The following is a 14,170-nucleotide window of genomic DNA, read 5'->3' as shown; positions in this document are numbered from 1 at the left end:
CTGCGCTGAGAACACGGAAGCAGTTCGATCCAAAGAAATCTGGGAAATGTCGTTTAATTTTATTTTATTAATGTCATACGATTTATTTATTTAACATTTATTTATTTATTATTTAAGAAAAAAAAAACAGGCGCATGTAACATCAAAATTCCAAAAAGATAGGAAAAAAGACGCCTAATACAGATTAATAATATTTGACATATACCTTTATAAGCTACTTTGTAATAATCCAGATGGCTGCGCATTAAATTAATAAAAAAATCCTTATATTTAATGGAAAAATTAAACAAAAACATAAAAGAATCGTAAGAGTACATTTTTTTAGATTTCCAGACGCATCACGTGACGGCGGTACGTCATTCTAAACAGAGAGCCAAGATGGCGGCTGACAGTGATGTGAGTTTGTTTATGTATCATTACATTATGATCTGCATCATGTAAATGTCATATGTGTCATATAAATGCACGCAGTTATTTGACATGTGTCTGCTTTATTCGCTTCTTTAACTGTCACGGGTTTCTGTTTCAGCCCGAGTCTGAAGTGTTTGAAATCACTGATTTTACCACCGCATCGGAGTGGGAGAGGTACAGAAAAAAGCATTTAAACAAACATTTCCTCAGTAATCTCACGTTTCTGTGGCTTTTCATGCGGTTTTATGATTAAAGTGCACTAAAGTCATCTTGTGTTTGTGTTGTTGAGTCCTTGTGAACGCCCATTCTCGCCACATAAGAATAAAACATCATGACTTGGTAAAACATAATTATGATATTGATCAAGTCGAAATTATGAAAGAGTAAACCTTAATTATGAGATGAAATTATGACATACTAAGTCGTTACATACTCGTTATGGGGTATAAAAAAAAGTCAAAATAATAAGATAAATAATTATTGTTGACTTACAAGATCATTCAAATTTTTGATAACTTAGTATGTCATAATTTAGACATTTCATCTTATGAATATTGCTCACTGTCATAATTTCAACTTGTCACGTCATAAATATGACTCAGAATGTTATAATTTCTACGTTTCATCTTATAAACAACTTAAAAATAGCATTAGCCTGTATTCTAAAGCATTTATGAATTACAATCATTTAAGTTCAGATTAAATGGTGCATTTTCACCTCTATGGTCAAAAAGGGATGCGACACTTAACAGGTTAAATGTTGTGTTTCTTTGTGTGATATTGGTTCATGGTCACTGTCACTATATTATTGATTGGTATTTATTTATATGACGGCACAGTAACTATTATGCATGAACTATTCATCTGTGCATTCATTCTATTATTCATTCTATATAAATGTTCATTTTCTCCATTTTACTCTGAGGTTTTGTACTTGTGTGTCTTTGTAGATTCATATCCAGGGTTGAGGAGGTGCTCAATGACTGGAAGCTGATTGGTTGTCGTGTTGGGAAACCACCGGAGAAGGTCATTACCCATGATTACAGTTACACGAATGGTGTATGAAATGATGTACGCAGAAGTTAACAGTGTTGATGTTGACAGGGTGAATACACCAGCGGCATCTGGGAAGAGACGAGTCTAGAGATCAACTTTGCTGATTTCAAGTTCTCCATTACACATCACTGTCTGAAACAGGAGTCGGCAGAGAGTGAAGGCGTAGATGAGCCAGAGGAAGGTACGTTTGGCACGTTGACCTCGTCAGCTGACCTTTGACCTCTTCTGCGTGTGTTGAACGGTGTCTTCTGCTTTCAGATGCGTATCCGCTGGCCATGCAGGACCTGCTCTGCATGAACAATGACTTTCCTCCTCGAGCTCACTGTCTGGTCAGATGGTAAGAAGCTCTGTAAAGCCCTATTCGGGCAGGATTAGCTTTACTAGGGTAGATGGAGTGATGTAATTTTACCACAGGACGTCTGTAATATTAATGGCCAATTCGCACAGGATAAGAGATCTCAGTAAACTAGCAGAAGTGTGAGAGTAACTCGATTTACACACCGCCGTCACTCCTGTCGTCATGTGTGTGTTACGCTGCTTCCTGATATCACGTGCACAAACACATATAATCTATATTTATATATATAAAACAGTTATGTCCGGTTGAACGATGTATTAATGAACTTCAGATTGGAGTGTGTTGGTGAAAGGCTCTTATCTAACGCTAAAAGATGTTTTGTGCCTCTAACAAGTGCGTTCGATCTTCTCTCTGATCTGATGGTGTGTGTGAAACACTTGAGTTTTGCCACAGACTTGTCCCAGCGTCTAGAACACAACTGATGCTTTTTCAAGCGTCTTCATGCTTGAAAAACTGCAGAAAACTACTTTTAAACAGGAAATGATGGAATATTTACGTACATATTTACAGCGAGTCTATCCGCACGGGATTAGTATCACCTGAGGTCATTTTTCCAGACATTTTTACTGAAGGTAAAAGTCGCCGTAATCTTTACTGACATTGTCCGTGACGATCACTGAGACGCACATTCAGACGAGATTAAAATCACAGAGAAGACCTGGTGATTATTACTTTACTCCACCTCTCCATGATACACTAGTCCCGTCCGAATAGGGCTATAGACGCGTCAGATTTTACAAAGGATATTCAGATAATGATTGAGAATCTCAAATATGATGCAGTTCAATGTTTAGTATTGCTCAGACATAGTTTATCTGTTTATAGATCATATCACAATAAAGACTCATTCAAATCTCATTCTCCACTAATGGTGGTTTTGAGACTTAAAGGGACAGTTCACCCAAAAAATTAAAATGTTGTCATCAGTTTCTATGTTCTGCTGAACACAAAAGAAGATATTATAAAGACTGCTGGTAATCAAACACTTGGTGGTAACCTTTGACTTTACTATGCAAGTCAATGGCTCGTGTCAACTGTCTGGTTCACAACATTCTTTAAAATATCTTCTTTTGTGTTCAGAAGAACATAGAAACTCATACAAGTTTGGAACAACAGTGAGGGCGAGTAAATGATGACAGAATTTTCATTTTTTGGGTGAACTATCCCTTTAAATACTGCAGTTTAAGCTAATTAATTTAAATGAATAATATTTTTTTAAATCATTGAATGAATGACTTCACTTGTTTCATTACTGGAATCTCTTGAATAAATATAAATAATAATAATAATAAGCATATTTCTCAGTTCGGGTGTATTTTGGCAGTGTAATAGTCTCCTCACGAGTACGGTTGTGAGAAACAGCGTGTTGTCAAAATTGACCAGTCAGTGAGTTTCCTCAAAGAATAGTCGACTGAAGAATCTTGCCTGTATATTACGCTGGTTCCAGGTCCTCCTGAGCGTTTGCATGTAATGCGGTGTGTCTGAACGGACCAGAAGTCCTGACGCACGTCTCTGTTGTGCTGTAGGTTTGGCATGCGTGAGTTCGTGGTGATTTCTCCCGGAGCGAACTGTGAAGCCATCGTCAGTGAGTCCAAGTGTAACCTGCTGCTGAGCTCCGTGTCCATCGCTCTGGCAAACACAGGCTGGTGAGTGAACCGTGAGTCCCAGCATGCTCCTGGATCTCTGATGAACACCTGTGATCCTCACATCCTCACTATCGTTGCTTCATTCGCCAGTAAATTCTCCTGCATTTGTTGAGGGTGAAATTTATTCACTTTATTTTACAGTGTCCTCGTTACATGTTACATGTACTTACCATAGTAATAACAGTAAATTATGCATAATTACATGCAACTAACCCTCAACCAAACCCTAATCCTACCCTAACCCTATAGTAAGTACATGTAGTTGCTTAATATTACTCACTACTTAAATATATAATTACATTATAACAATGACACCTTAAAATAAAGTGTAACCGTTTATTGTTATGATTTATTATTAATATCTCCATTACAATTTTTCCTTTGGAATTAAAATAGCCCCACATCATCACATAGCCTTCACTATACCTAGAGATTGGCATGGTTTTATTTCAGTTAGCCTAATAGCTGGTTTGATTTGCATTGAGAGATGATCTTATGGAAAGTACCCCATGCCAATCTTTAGGTATGGTGAAGGGTGTGTGATGATGTGGGGCTATTTTAATTCCAGAGGCCAAGGGAACGTTATCAGGATGCATAGTTTCCTGGATCCATGAAGTAACTGGCCTTTAAAAATAAAAATCTGCCTGCCTCTATGGGAATTTAACATAGGGGTGTCCAGACTTATGCACCCTGTATTTTAAGGAAGAACATTTATTTATTTACGATACATGATTCATTCACGAAGAAAATTGGTGTCCTTAAAGGTTGGATTTTTCCTCATTTTTTTAATTAAGGCATTAAGTTCAATTTCCAAAAGATGAAGCAACAGAAAATAAATAAGTTTTGGATTTATTATATCTGAAAATAAATAGCAGTTGAATATAATAGCTCTCTTGTTAATTTTAACCTCTAATGTTATATTGATGTACTAAATGAGAGGGTTCCCTTTATAGAAAAATCAAGCTATAATCGGCTGTCGGCAGAGAAATTTAGTATCAGTGCATCTCTAGTTATTATTATATACTGGTAAAAATAATAATAGCACATTTTTATGGTATATTATTATTATTATTATTATTTTAATTACTATTTTTACAATTAGTATTGTTGTATAATAATAATAGTAGTGTATTGTTATCGTTTATTATTATGCCCTATTATTATAAACCTCTAATCTCACTCTATTTTTAATACAACTACTAAAAAGCTGTATTTTGTACCATATACATTCTTAATTACGAGTATCTTACTGAAGTCTGTATTGACACACGTCATTTTGGAAAACATCTGTCTCTTTGTCAATGTAAAATATGTTTTGACACATTAAAACTCATTTATGAAGTTAGATTGGCCAAGTTCCTGCATTAACAGACAGTTTTAAATGTCTATGCAACAATGATCAAGGATGATCATGTTGCCATGGCTTTCTGGGGCATTGTGGGATAGATAGTTGTTTTTAATAATCTCTTAGCCTCTTTTTAAATGCTTTATGTGGATGTTCTGCGTATTGCGTCGTGTGATGTGCTTTGTTATTATTGTGCTGCGGAATGTATTCACTGTAATTGTTCATACGATGATATGAATTATGGGTGTTCAGAGATGTTTTGGCTCTGTTTGATTAATGAAAAACAAATATTTTGTTTATAAATGCATTTACATCTGTCATATTGCTGCAGTACACTTAGAGCAGCAGTGCTGCTGTTTTGACATCAGGTGGCGCTGTTGAGCTGTGTTAGCGTGTGTGTGTGTGTGTGTGGGTGGGTGTGTGTGTGTTCATCTGCTAGAGACACCAGAGAACAGGAACTTCATGTGTTAAAGTTCACCTGCATTTAATAATTTTATCCCTGTTTTTTTCCTGTGAAAAATTATTCATGCCTTAAAATAGCTTGAATGTAACCCGACACCCTTGCTTCATTTAGTATACGTGGAACCATGAATATGCAAATTAGTCTCCGCCTCCATTCAATCACAGCATCTCGGGTTACCTGATCCACTCGGTCGACCGAAGGAAACGCTACACAAGTGGAAATGTTGGTTTAAGAACGTTTGAAGCAGAAACTGATTCAGAAGAAGTGGAAGAGTGAATTATACAGGGTTGTCTATAAGTCGACGTATCAGAATGATAATGCGTTTCATGTATCAACGTCAGACACATGACTGTAATTGATATGATTAGCCTTTGGCTTGACTACATTATCAAACAGCTAATAATTAGTTGCTAATGTCACACAAACGACGTTCTCGTTCTCCATCTCAGAGTCAAACATCTGCCTAAAATCAGCATCCTTACAAACGCTTTAAACATCATAGAAAGTCAGTGGAAAAAGGCATATGGTACAATGTCATATGTCATATTAACTGACATATACATTTCTTGCTGTATTAATTAATCTTTGTTAATGTTAGTTAATAAAAATACAGCTGTTCATTGTTGGTTCATGTTAGTTCACAGTGCATTAACTAATGTTAACCAAAACAAACCCTTTGATTTTAATAATGTATTAGTAAATGTTGAAATTAATATTAACTTAGATTAATAAATCCTGTAGAAGTGTTGTTCATTGTTAGTTAATGTTTACTAAGGTAGTTAAAGGGGTGGTATAATGCCCTTTTCACAAGATGTAAAATAAGTCTCTGATGTCCCCAGAGTGTGTGTGAAGTTTTAGCTCAAAATACCCCACAGATATTTTTATATAGCATGTTAAAAGTGTACATTTTTTAGGGTGAGCAAAAACGCACTGTTTTGTGTCTGTTCTTTTAAATGCAAATGAGCTGCTGCTCCCGGCGCAGGGGGTGGAGCTTCAAGAGCTTGTGTCCTTTTACCTCACACACACATGCACTGGAGATTTCAAAAACTTTTAGCCTTTTATGTTCAAACCGGAGTCAGACAATGATGGAGAGACTCAAGAAGAAGAGACAACATGTAGAAGCAACAGGACATTTCAGAATGGTTAGTTGATGAGTTTATGAAGCTGTTGTGTAGTTATCTTCTAGTCATTGATTAGCATATTCTGTCATGGTAATCTATAAACCGTGTTCAGGGGGCGGGGTTTATGTAAATTCTAGGGTTGGTGATGTCACTAACCCGGGAGGAATGTCATGTAGTCTCTACCAGCCGTTTGTTGTAGTCCTTAAAAAGTGATTTCTTTAAAAGCAAATATCTCCCTTTGCTTTGAACTTTGAGCGTTGTAACTTTGCAGATGTTGTTTATGCTCAAACAACAACATTACACACTAACTAAAGGTAGAAAGGTCAAATCATAATCAACCACCCCTTTAACAAATGTTAACTAATGAACCGTATTGTAATGTGCTACCAGGCATGTAGTTCATCATAACAGCATGATATACATCATACACATAATTCTTAATTCACCCTCTATATTGCTAAATGTACCAGATTTTTCCTGTCCCTTCTAAAAGCTGTTTTTGTGCTCACAGTGTTAAAATGTCATGATAGGAATGATAGGAAAAGCCCGTTCCACATGTGTGACCCTGGATCACGTCACCAGTCTCGAGTCGCACGGGTATATCTGTGGCAATAGCCAACAATACATTGTATGGGTCAAAATTATCCATTTTTCTTTTATGCCAAAAATCATTAGGATATGAAGTAAAGATCATGTTCCATGAAGATATATTGTACATTTCCTACTGTAAATATATCAAACATTTATTTTTGTGAGTGAATGCAGCACAATCGTGAACATAAATGAACAACTTTAAAGGAGATTTTCTCAATGTTTCGATTTTTTTGCCTCAGATTCCAGATTTACAATAGTTGTATCTCGACCAAATATTGTCCTATCATAACAAACCATACATCAATGGAAAGCTTATTTATTCAGCTTTCAGGTGATGTATAAATCTCAATTTCAAAATTGTGACCCATGTGACTTGTTTTGTGGTCCAGGGTCACATGTTATATCTACACACCTGCTCTTCTTCTGTTTTGCAGCCACGTGCCGCTGTTCGTACAGATCCAGCAGAAGTGGAGGAGGATGTTTGCGGGCGAGTGTCAGGGACCCGGTGTTCGCTCGGACTTCGAGATCGTGCATCTGCGTAAAGTGCCCAGCCAGTACAACCACCTGTCCGGCCTGCTCGACATCTTCAAGAACAAGATCGTGAGTTCTGGTGATAAGCATTGGTCTTACGTTTTCAGAGCATGTTTACACACAGAGAACATGCTGATCGGATGTGGACATTTAACTCTAAACACTAGGGGTGTAACAATATATCATGTCACATTATATCGCAATACAAAAATGCATCAATATGTATCGTGGATTGTGACAATCTGTATTGTGTATAGTTCACCCAATGTCAGTACTACATTAAACTGCTATATATAATGTTGAATATAATGTATAATAATGCAATGGGGGATATTTGTGTGTCCTGATAATGCCAAATGTCTGATGTTACCAGTAAAAAGTGGCCTACATTATTTTAAATATATCTAGTCGTGAAACAACGCAAGCATATTCGTCTAAAATAATTCTGTATTTTCAGCTTCAGAATCATGAATATTGTTATTCTGGTGTCTCTATTGTCCTGTGCTTTGGGTTTCAGCACCAAGTCCAAGAATATTCATTTACACATCAACGTAAAATCAAATTTAGCATTTTAATCAGCAGTTCATTTTCTGTTAACATTTTATCATATGTCTTGGAGTATCGCAATAATATTGTATCGTGAGTTCAGTATATTACACACTACATGAAAGATAATACACGAAAAAAGCATAATAGGGCCACTTTAAAGTGTACTGAAGTTCCCTTTTTACCAGGACTACTAGTAAGTGGTTTTACTAGTTGAATGCAAAAAGCTTCAACACTTTTCTAATCAAAACTCAAATGCATTGCCAGCTTTATTTGATATTGATTAACTGCATTTCTTGTCATAGAAAGGTGCATTTGACAGGTATGCATTTAAGTATGAAATTTAATAATTGCACAATTGATTGTTTTCTTTCTTTTGTCATTTTTACCGTCTGTCTCCTTCATTCTCTTGATGTTCTGTGTCCACAGGGCTGCCCACTGATGCCGCTGCCACCCATCAACATTGCCATTCGCTTCACGTACGTCCTTCAGGACTGGCAGCAGTGCTCGTGGCCTCAGCAGCCGCCAGGTGTGTGTCTGATCTGAGATCAGTCTGCAGCGTTTCAGCGTGTTGCACTCAGTAGAAGCCTGTGAGGAGGGTTTAATGACTTCATGGACGTACCGGCTGCGCTGAAAACTCATGTTTTCTGTTGTTATTCGCTTCTGAAACTCTTAAAATTCCCTTTTAGTCAATCATTTTATCCCTTAAAACTCATCTTTGATCACCAAAATGACATATTTAAATGTTTTTTTCCGTTGCCTTAAAATATCTTGAGTGTAACTCGACACCCCTGCGTCATTTAGTATACGCGGTTCTATGATTATGCAAATGAGCCCCGCCTCCACTCACTCACTCAGCTCAGAGATCCACTGGTTGACGATCACACGTTGATCTGATTGGTTACAAGGTAGAGAAGAGTTAGCGCTGAAAAGGCTAGGGTTATTTTTGCAGCTGAACTTATTGCATATGCATTTGTTGGAATTTCCCTTTTAGACGCAAAATTTATGGTACAGAATTTTGTTTCAATGAAATGATTGTACTATATTTAAGTTCAATAATATTTTTTATTTAACATTTTTTATTTTTAGGGGATTTTATGGTACTAAATTATATTTATGCTGTAGTTATAATCCATTTATTCACTTTTTGAGCATAGACCATACATCTTTAATGCTTTGGAGCACAAACTTAAGTTTGGTCTCTTTTTAAAGACGACACTTGGCAGGTTATTGCTGAAGTGACAAAAGTTTTAAAAAATGAACTTGAAATTTATTGTAATGAAAATGTTTTAAAAAAATCTGTTTTTATATGAAATATATATTTTTCAAAACACTTTTTACTCTAAAACTGTGAGAAAATCTAATCTAAACAATCTGTGTTCTAAATTTGAGGTTGATATCTCAACAAACAACCTTTCAGTGAGAATTTGTTTGTGCGCACTGCGCAGTGGTAGTCATTTTTGGCCACAAACAATACAAGTATGACTATTTTTTCAGGACCATTTAATCTTTTCCATATTCATGATTTTTTTTGTGTTCACACAGCAAGTGCCAAAACCTTTACCAGGTTTCGTACTATTCCGATGACAAAAAAACACAAAAGACCGAACTCAAAAATAACTGAACGGCACCAGAATGATTCATGCAAAGTGATTTTCCCTTTGAATTAAGTTTATTTTTTTCTTGTTTTAATCATAAACTCGCTTCATATTGAAGAGTTTTTCAGAAAACAAGACATACCAGGAATGATAACTATAAAGATAGCTGTAATTATAACTAATATAATATAGTAAATTATAGTAAATATAGTAATATTATTATTACCAGCAGACGATATCGTTCTGTTTACTAGCTGCAGTTTTGATCGTCTGTCACTTTAAATTGTTCAACTCTTTAAAGCAGGATGGATTCTGATTGGCTATCAGTGTTATCAGCTGGAAAAACATCGTTTCCGAAACTGATTCCAACGATATTGTTTCTCTGTGCTGTTATAGTTATAGTTATAGTTGTAGTGTGAATGATTATTAAAGCTATATCGTTATCGTTATCATTATCATCCTCATCCTTTAATATCTTCAGTCATTTTGCTTCTCCAGTAAATGTATCTTGATTTAAGAATGTTTAGATATTTGTACTTGAAAACAATACAGAATTACTGAGAAAGTCAAATATAATTTTCTGCAGCGTTTCCTAGGGAATATGGAAATTTTTATTTGCTACATTGGAGAAATTGTCGCTGTTGCCATGGAGTCGCATGTGTGTCGATCAGAACATCTCTGTCAATATCACATTTGCTCAGTGGATTCGGTGCGCCGTGAGTGTTTACCTCTGTATTAAGCAGGGTAGAAGATGTTTACACAGCCAGATGATAATATTCTACGTATATCCTGAGTTGATTAATTTCACTGCTCTATATTACTTTGATCATAAGCTAAAATGAAAGTCAAAGTTAATATAAAATGAAAAGGTGTGTGTGTGTGTGTGTGTGTGTGTGTGTGTGTGTGTGTGTGTGTGTGTGTGTGTGTGTGTGTGTGTGTGTGTGTGTGTGTGTGTGTGTGTGTGTGTGTGTGTGTGTGTGTGTGTTGTTTTTAGACTTTGATGCGCTTCTCACTGGAGAGGTGGGCGGCGTGGAGTTTGGCAAACTTCCTTTTGGAGCGTGTGAAGATCCCATCAGGTGCGTTTGTGTTCAGTGTCACGGCGGTAGTTAATGTTCAGAGCTCATTTTCTGTTTACCAAACTGCATTAAAACGGCATTAAAGGGAGATCTGAATAAATAGATCATTATATAGGTTAATAATCCATCTTAATGCAGCAGTGCCATCGACTAAAAGGGCAAAGGATTTTTCAGCAATTTTCATGACAATTAAGCACAAATTCTCACTAATGTAATGCAAAAAACAAAACATATATACTTATATAAAGTATATATATATATATATATACATACACACACTACCGTTCAAAAGTTTGTGGTCAGTAAGATTTTTTTATGTTTTTAAAAGAAGTCTCTTCTGCTCACCAAGGCTGCATTTATTTGATAATAAAAAAAAAATAAAAAAAACAGTAATATTGTGAAATATTATGACAATTTAAAATGACTGTTTTCTATTTTAATATATTTTAAAGTGTAATTTATTCCTGTGATCAAAGCTGAATTTTCAGCATCATTACTCCAGTCTTCAGTGTCACATGATCCTCCAGAAATCACTCTAATATGATGATTTGATGCTCAAGAAACATTTATGATTATTATCAATGTTGAAAACAGTTTTTTACATTTTTATTTCATGATGCTATGATGAATAGAAAGTTCAAAAGAACAGCATTTATCTGAAATTTAATGCTTTTGTAACATTAAACACTACCGTTCAAAAGTTTGGGGTCAGTAAGAATTTAAATTTTATTTTTGGGGGAAAGAAATAAAGTAAATCAATACTTTTATTCATCAAGGATGAGTTAAACTGATCAAAAGTTACAGTCAAGACATTTATAATGTTAGAAAATATTCTATTTTAAATAAATGCTGTTCTTTTGAACTTTCTATTCATCAAAGAATTACACTTTAAAATATATTAAAATAGAAAACAGTCATTTTAAATTGTCATAATATTTCACAATATTACTGTTTTTTTTTTACTGTTTTTTTTTATCAAATAAATGCAGCCTTGGTGAGCAGAAGAGACTTCTTTTAAAAACATAAAAAAATCTTACTGACCCCAAACTTTTGAACGGTAGTGTGTGTGTATATATATATATATATATATATATATATATATATATATATATATATATATATATATATATATATATATATATATATATATATATATATATATATATATATATATATGAAGAGTTCAGATGCAAAAGCCTCTAAGTGCCATCTGAAATTTTCTTCTAGAATGATCATTTTTATAAAGCTTGTATATTTAAGTTAAGTAATTTCACTTAAATGACAATTAATAGGTAATTTGCATTGCCATTTAAGTGAAATTATTGAACTTAAATATACGAGCTATCATTCTAGAAGAAAATTTCAGATGGCACTTAGAGGCTTTTGCATCTGAACTCTTCATATATATATAATTTATTTATATTTGAAAGAAGTCTCTACATTTATTTGTTAAAAAATACAGTAAATATTGTGTAATATTATTAAAATTTAAAATAACAGTTTTCTATGTGAATATATATTAAAGTGTAACTTATTCCTGTGATCAAATCTTAATATTCAGCATCATTACTCCAGTCTTCAGTGTCACATGATCCTTCAGAAATCATTCGAATGCATTTGATGCTCAACACGCATTTCTGATTATGTTGTCAAAGTTTTTGCAGATTAAGATTTTTGTGGAAACCATGATGCACCACCATTCAAAAGTAAAAAAAAATGTTTAAATTGAGATTATTTACTTATTAAAACTAATTATTAAACTAATATTTATATTCAGCAATAAATTGATCAAAAGTGACAGTAAAGACATTGTCATATGTTACAAAAATTCTATTTTAAATAAACACTGTTCTTTTCAATTTTTTTATTTTATTTTTTCAAATCAGCATATTATAATGATTTCTGAAGGATCATGTGACATCATGATCACTTTACTATATATTCAAATAGTAAACACTTATTTTAAATTCTGATAATATTTCACAATATCACTGTTTTACTGTATTTTTGAATAAATAAATGCAGCTTTGGTGAGCAGAAGAGACTTCTTACTGACCCCAAAACTTTAAGTTACCGGTAATCAAAAATAATATTATGCTGTTTCGGCAAGTCTTTTCTCAATCTGCATAAAAATCATAAATAATAATTCAGTTCACTAAAATAATATGACGATTGTACTCTATAGATATACTTTGACTGACTGGTTTGTTTTTGCAATACAGTAAAGGTGTTTTGATTGTAGGTCATTTCTTAACTCGTTCTCCCATATAGACGTGTGTGGTGTGTTGTCCAGTAGGTGGCACTGACCCCAAACTCCTCATGGACCGTCAATAACAATTACATCACTTCCTTTCAGAACATCAAAGCATTGTCAGACAGATATGTTGACGAATAGGCGCACAATCACACAGTATCAAAATGCTTTCAACTCCTGACTAATCACATGACCCAAATTAAGTGGAGTTTAAAGTTTGACAGAAATCAAAATGTTAAAGAAGGATAGTGGTGCTGAAACTAGATTGTCATCAGGTCAGATCTTATAAGAGGAATCTTTTGAAATGTTAATTTCTTGCATTAAATAGTGAAATGATTAGTAAAGGCTGCACGTGTAAATCAAATCACGCTTTTTTTTTTTCAGTGAGCTGCATCTTGCAACAACGTGGCCGAACCTGACGGAGGGAATCGTTGTGGACAATGATGTTTATTCGTGAGTGAAGTTTCCACCAAACACACACACTGTGCTTTTACAAAACTGACATCTCTTTGCACCGTGAATGATGAAAATAGAACAGCGATGTAATCGTTTTTTTATAGCACTGAGTAATTCATGAATATGCATGATGCACGAAAACAACTCCAGCTGATGTCAGTGCCAGATCCATGTTTCGTCACCTCGTAAAGAACCTGTTACCCATAATAATTTTTCACAGCTCAGGAGAAGAAGGTGTGTGTGGGGTGGGGGGGGAAGCGTGCACCGCCTTATAAACACCCAAGCCTAAAATTGATTCGCGCCGCATTATTTTACGCCTTTTAGTTTAGTGATGAAGTGCTGCTCGGTGAGCCGTAGCATCGCATTAACACTTTGTGTTGTTTTCTCAAGTCTCATTCGGTGTGTGGGCATGTGCTGATGAACTCTTACTTCTGGAGTACAGAAAGAGTTCTTTCAAAATGATTTTGAACAAACATTCACACAATGAAGTGCGCTCGAGCACTCTTATTTCGCACGCTCTCAGACGATCTGATCGTGAAAACGCCATAATTGCCTGATTTTTCAACAGATTTTTAAGCATTAGTAGTCATTGTTCATTTAGTTATTGGTGACGATGGGATAAGCACTCAACGCTTCTCCAGGGGAAGGACGTGCATGTGTGCATGTGTTCTTCCTCTGTATTTTTGTCTTGTTTTCCATCCAGTACAAATATCTA

At 34.8% G+C, this 14,170-nt stretch overlaps 1 protein-coding gene across 1 annotated transcript in view; it reads left to right on the top strand.

The window, feature by feature from the left end:
- The first annotated feature begins 1 nt into the window (after position 1).
- Positions 2-14,170, top strand: part of rab3gap1 (RAB3 GTPase activating protein subunit 1) — a 47,518-nt gene continuing 33,349 nt past the window's right edge. The window contains exons 1-10 of the mRNA XM_081368771.1: positions 2-396; positions 530-585; positions 1,362-1,437; positions 1,516-1,648; positions 1,726-1,804; positions 3,352-3,471; positions 7,429-7,594; positions 8,501-8,600; positions 10,664-10,745; positions 13,384-13,452. Coding sequence (XP_081224897.1) covers positions 379-396; positions 530-585; positions 1,362-1,437; positions 1,516-1,648; positions 1,726-1,804; positions 3,352-3,471; positions 7,429-7,594; positions 8,501-8,600; positions 10,664-10,745; positions 13,384-13,452 — 899 coding nt within the window. The 5' untranslated portion in view covers positions 2-378. The remainder of the gene's footprint in view (positions 397-529; positions 586-1,361; positions 1,438-1,515; positions 1,649-1,725; positions 1,805-3,351; positions 3,472-7,428; positions 7,595-8,500; positions 8,601-10,663; positions 10,746-13,383; positions 13,453-14,170) is intronic.

The sequence above is a fragment of the Scardinius erythrophthalmus genome (genome assembly GCF_964197995.2).
Source record: "Scardinius erythrophthalmus genome assembly, chromosome: 6".
Taxonomy (NCBI): domain Eukaryota; kingdom Metazoa; phylum Chordata; class Actinopteri; order Cypriniformes; family Leuciscidae; genus Scardinius; species Scardinius erythrophthalmus.
The sequence above is the reverse complement of the archived record's forward strand: the minus strand, read 5'-3'. Positions and strand labels throughout refer to the sequence as shown.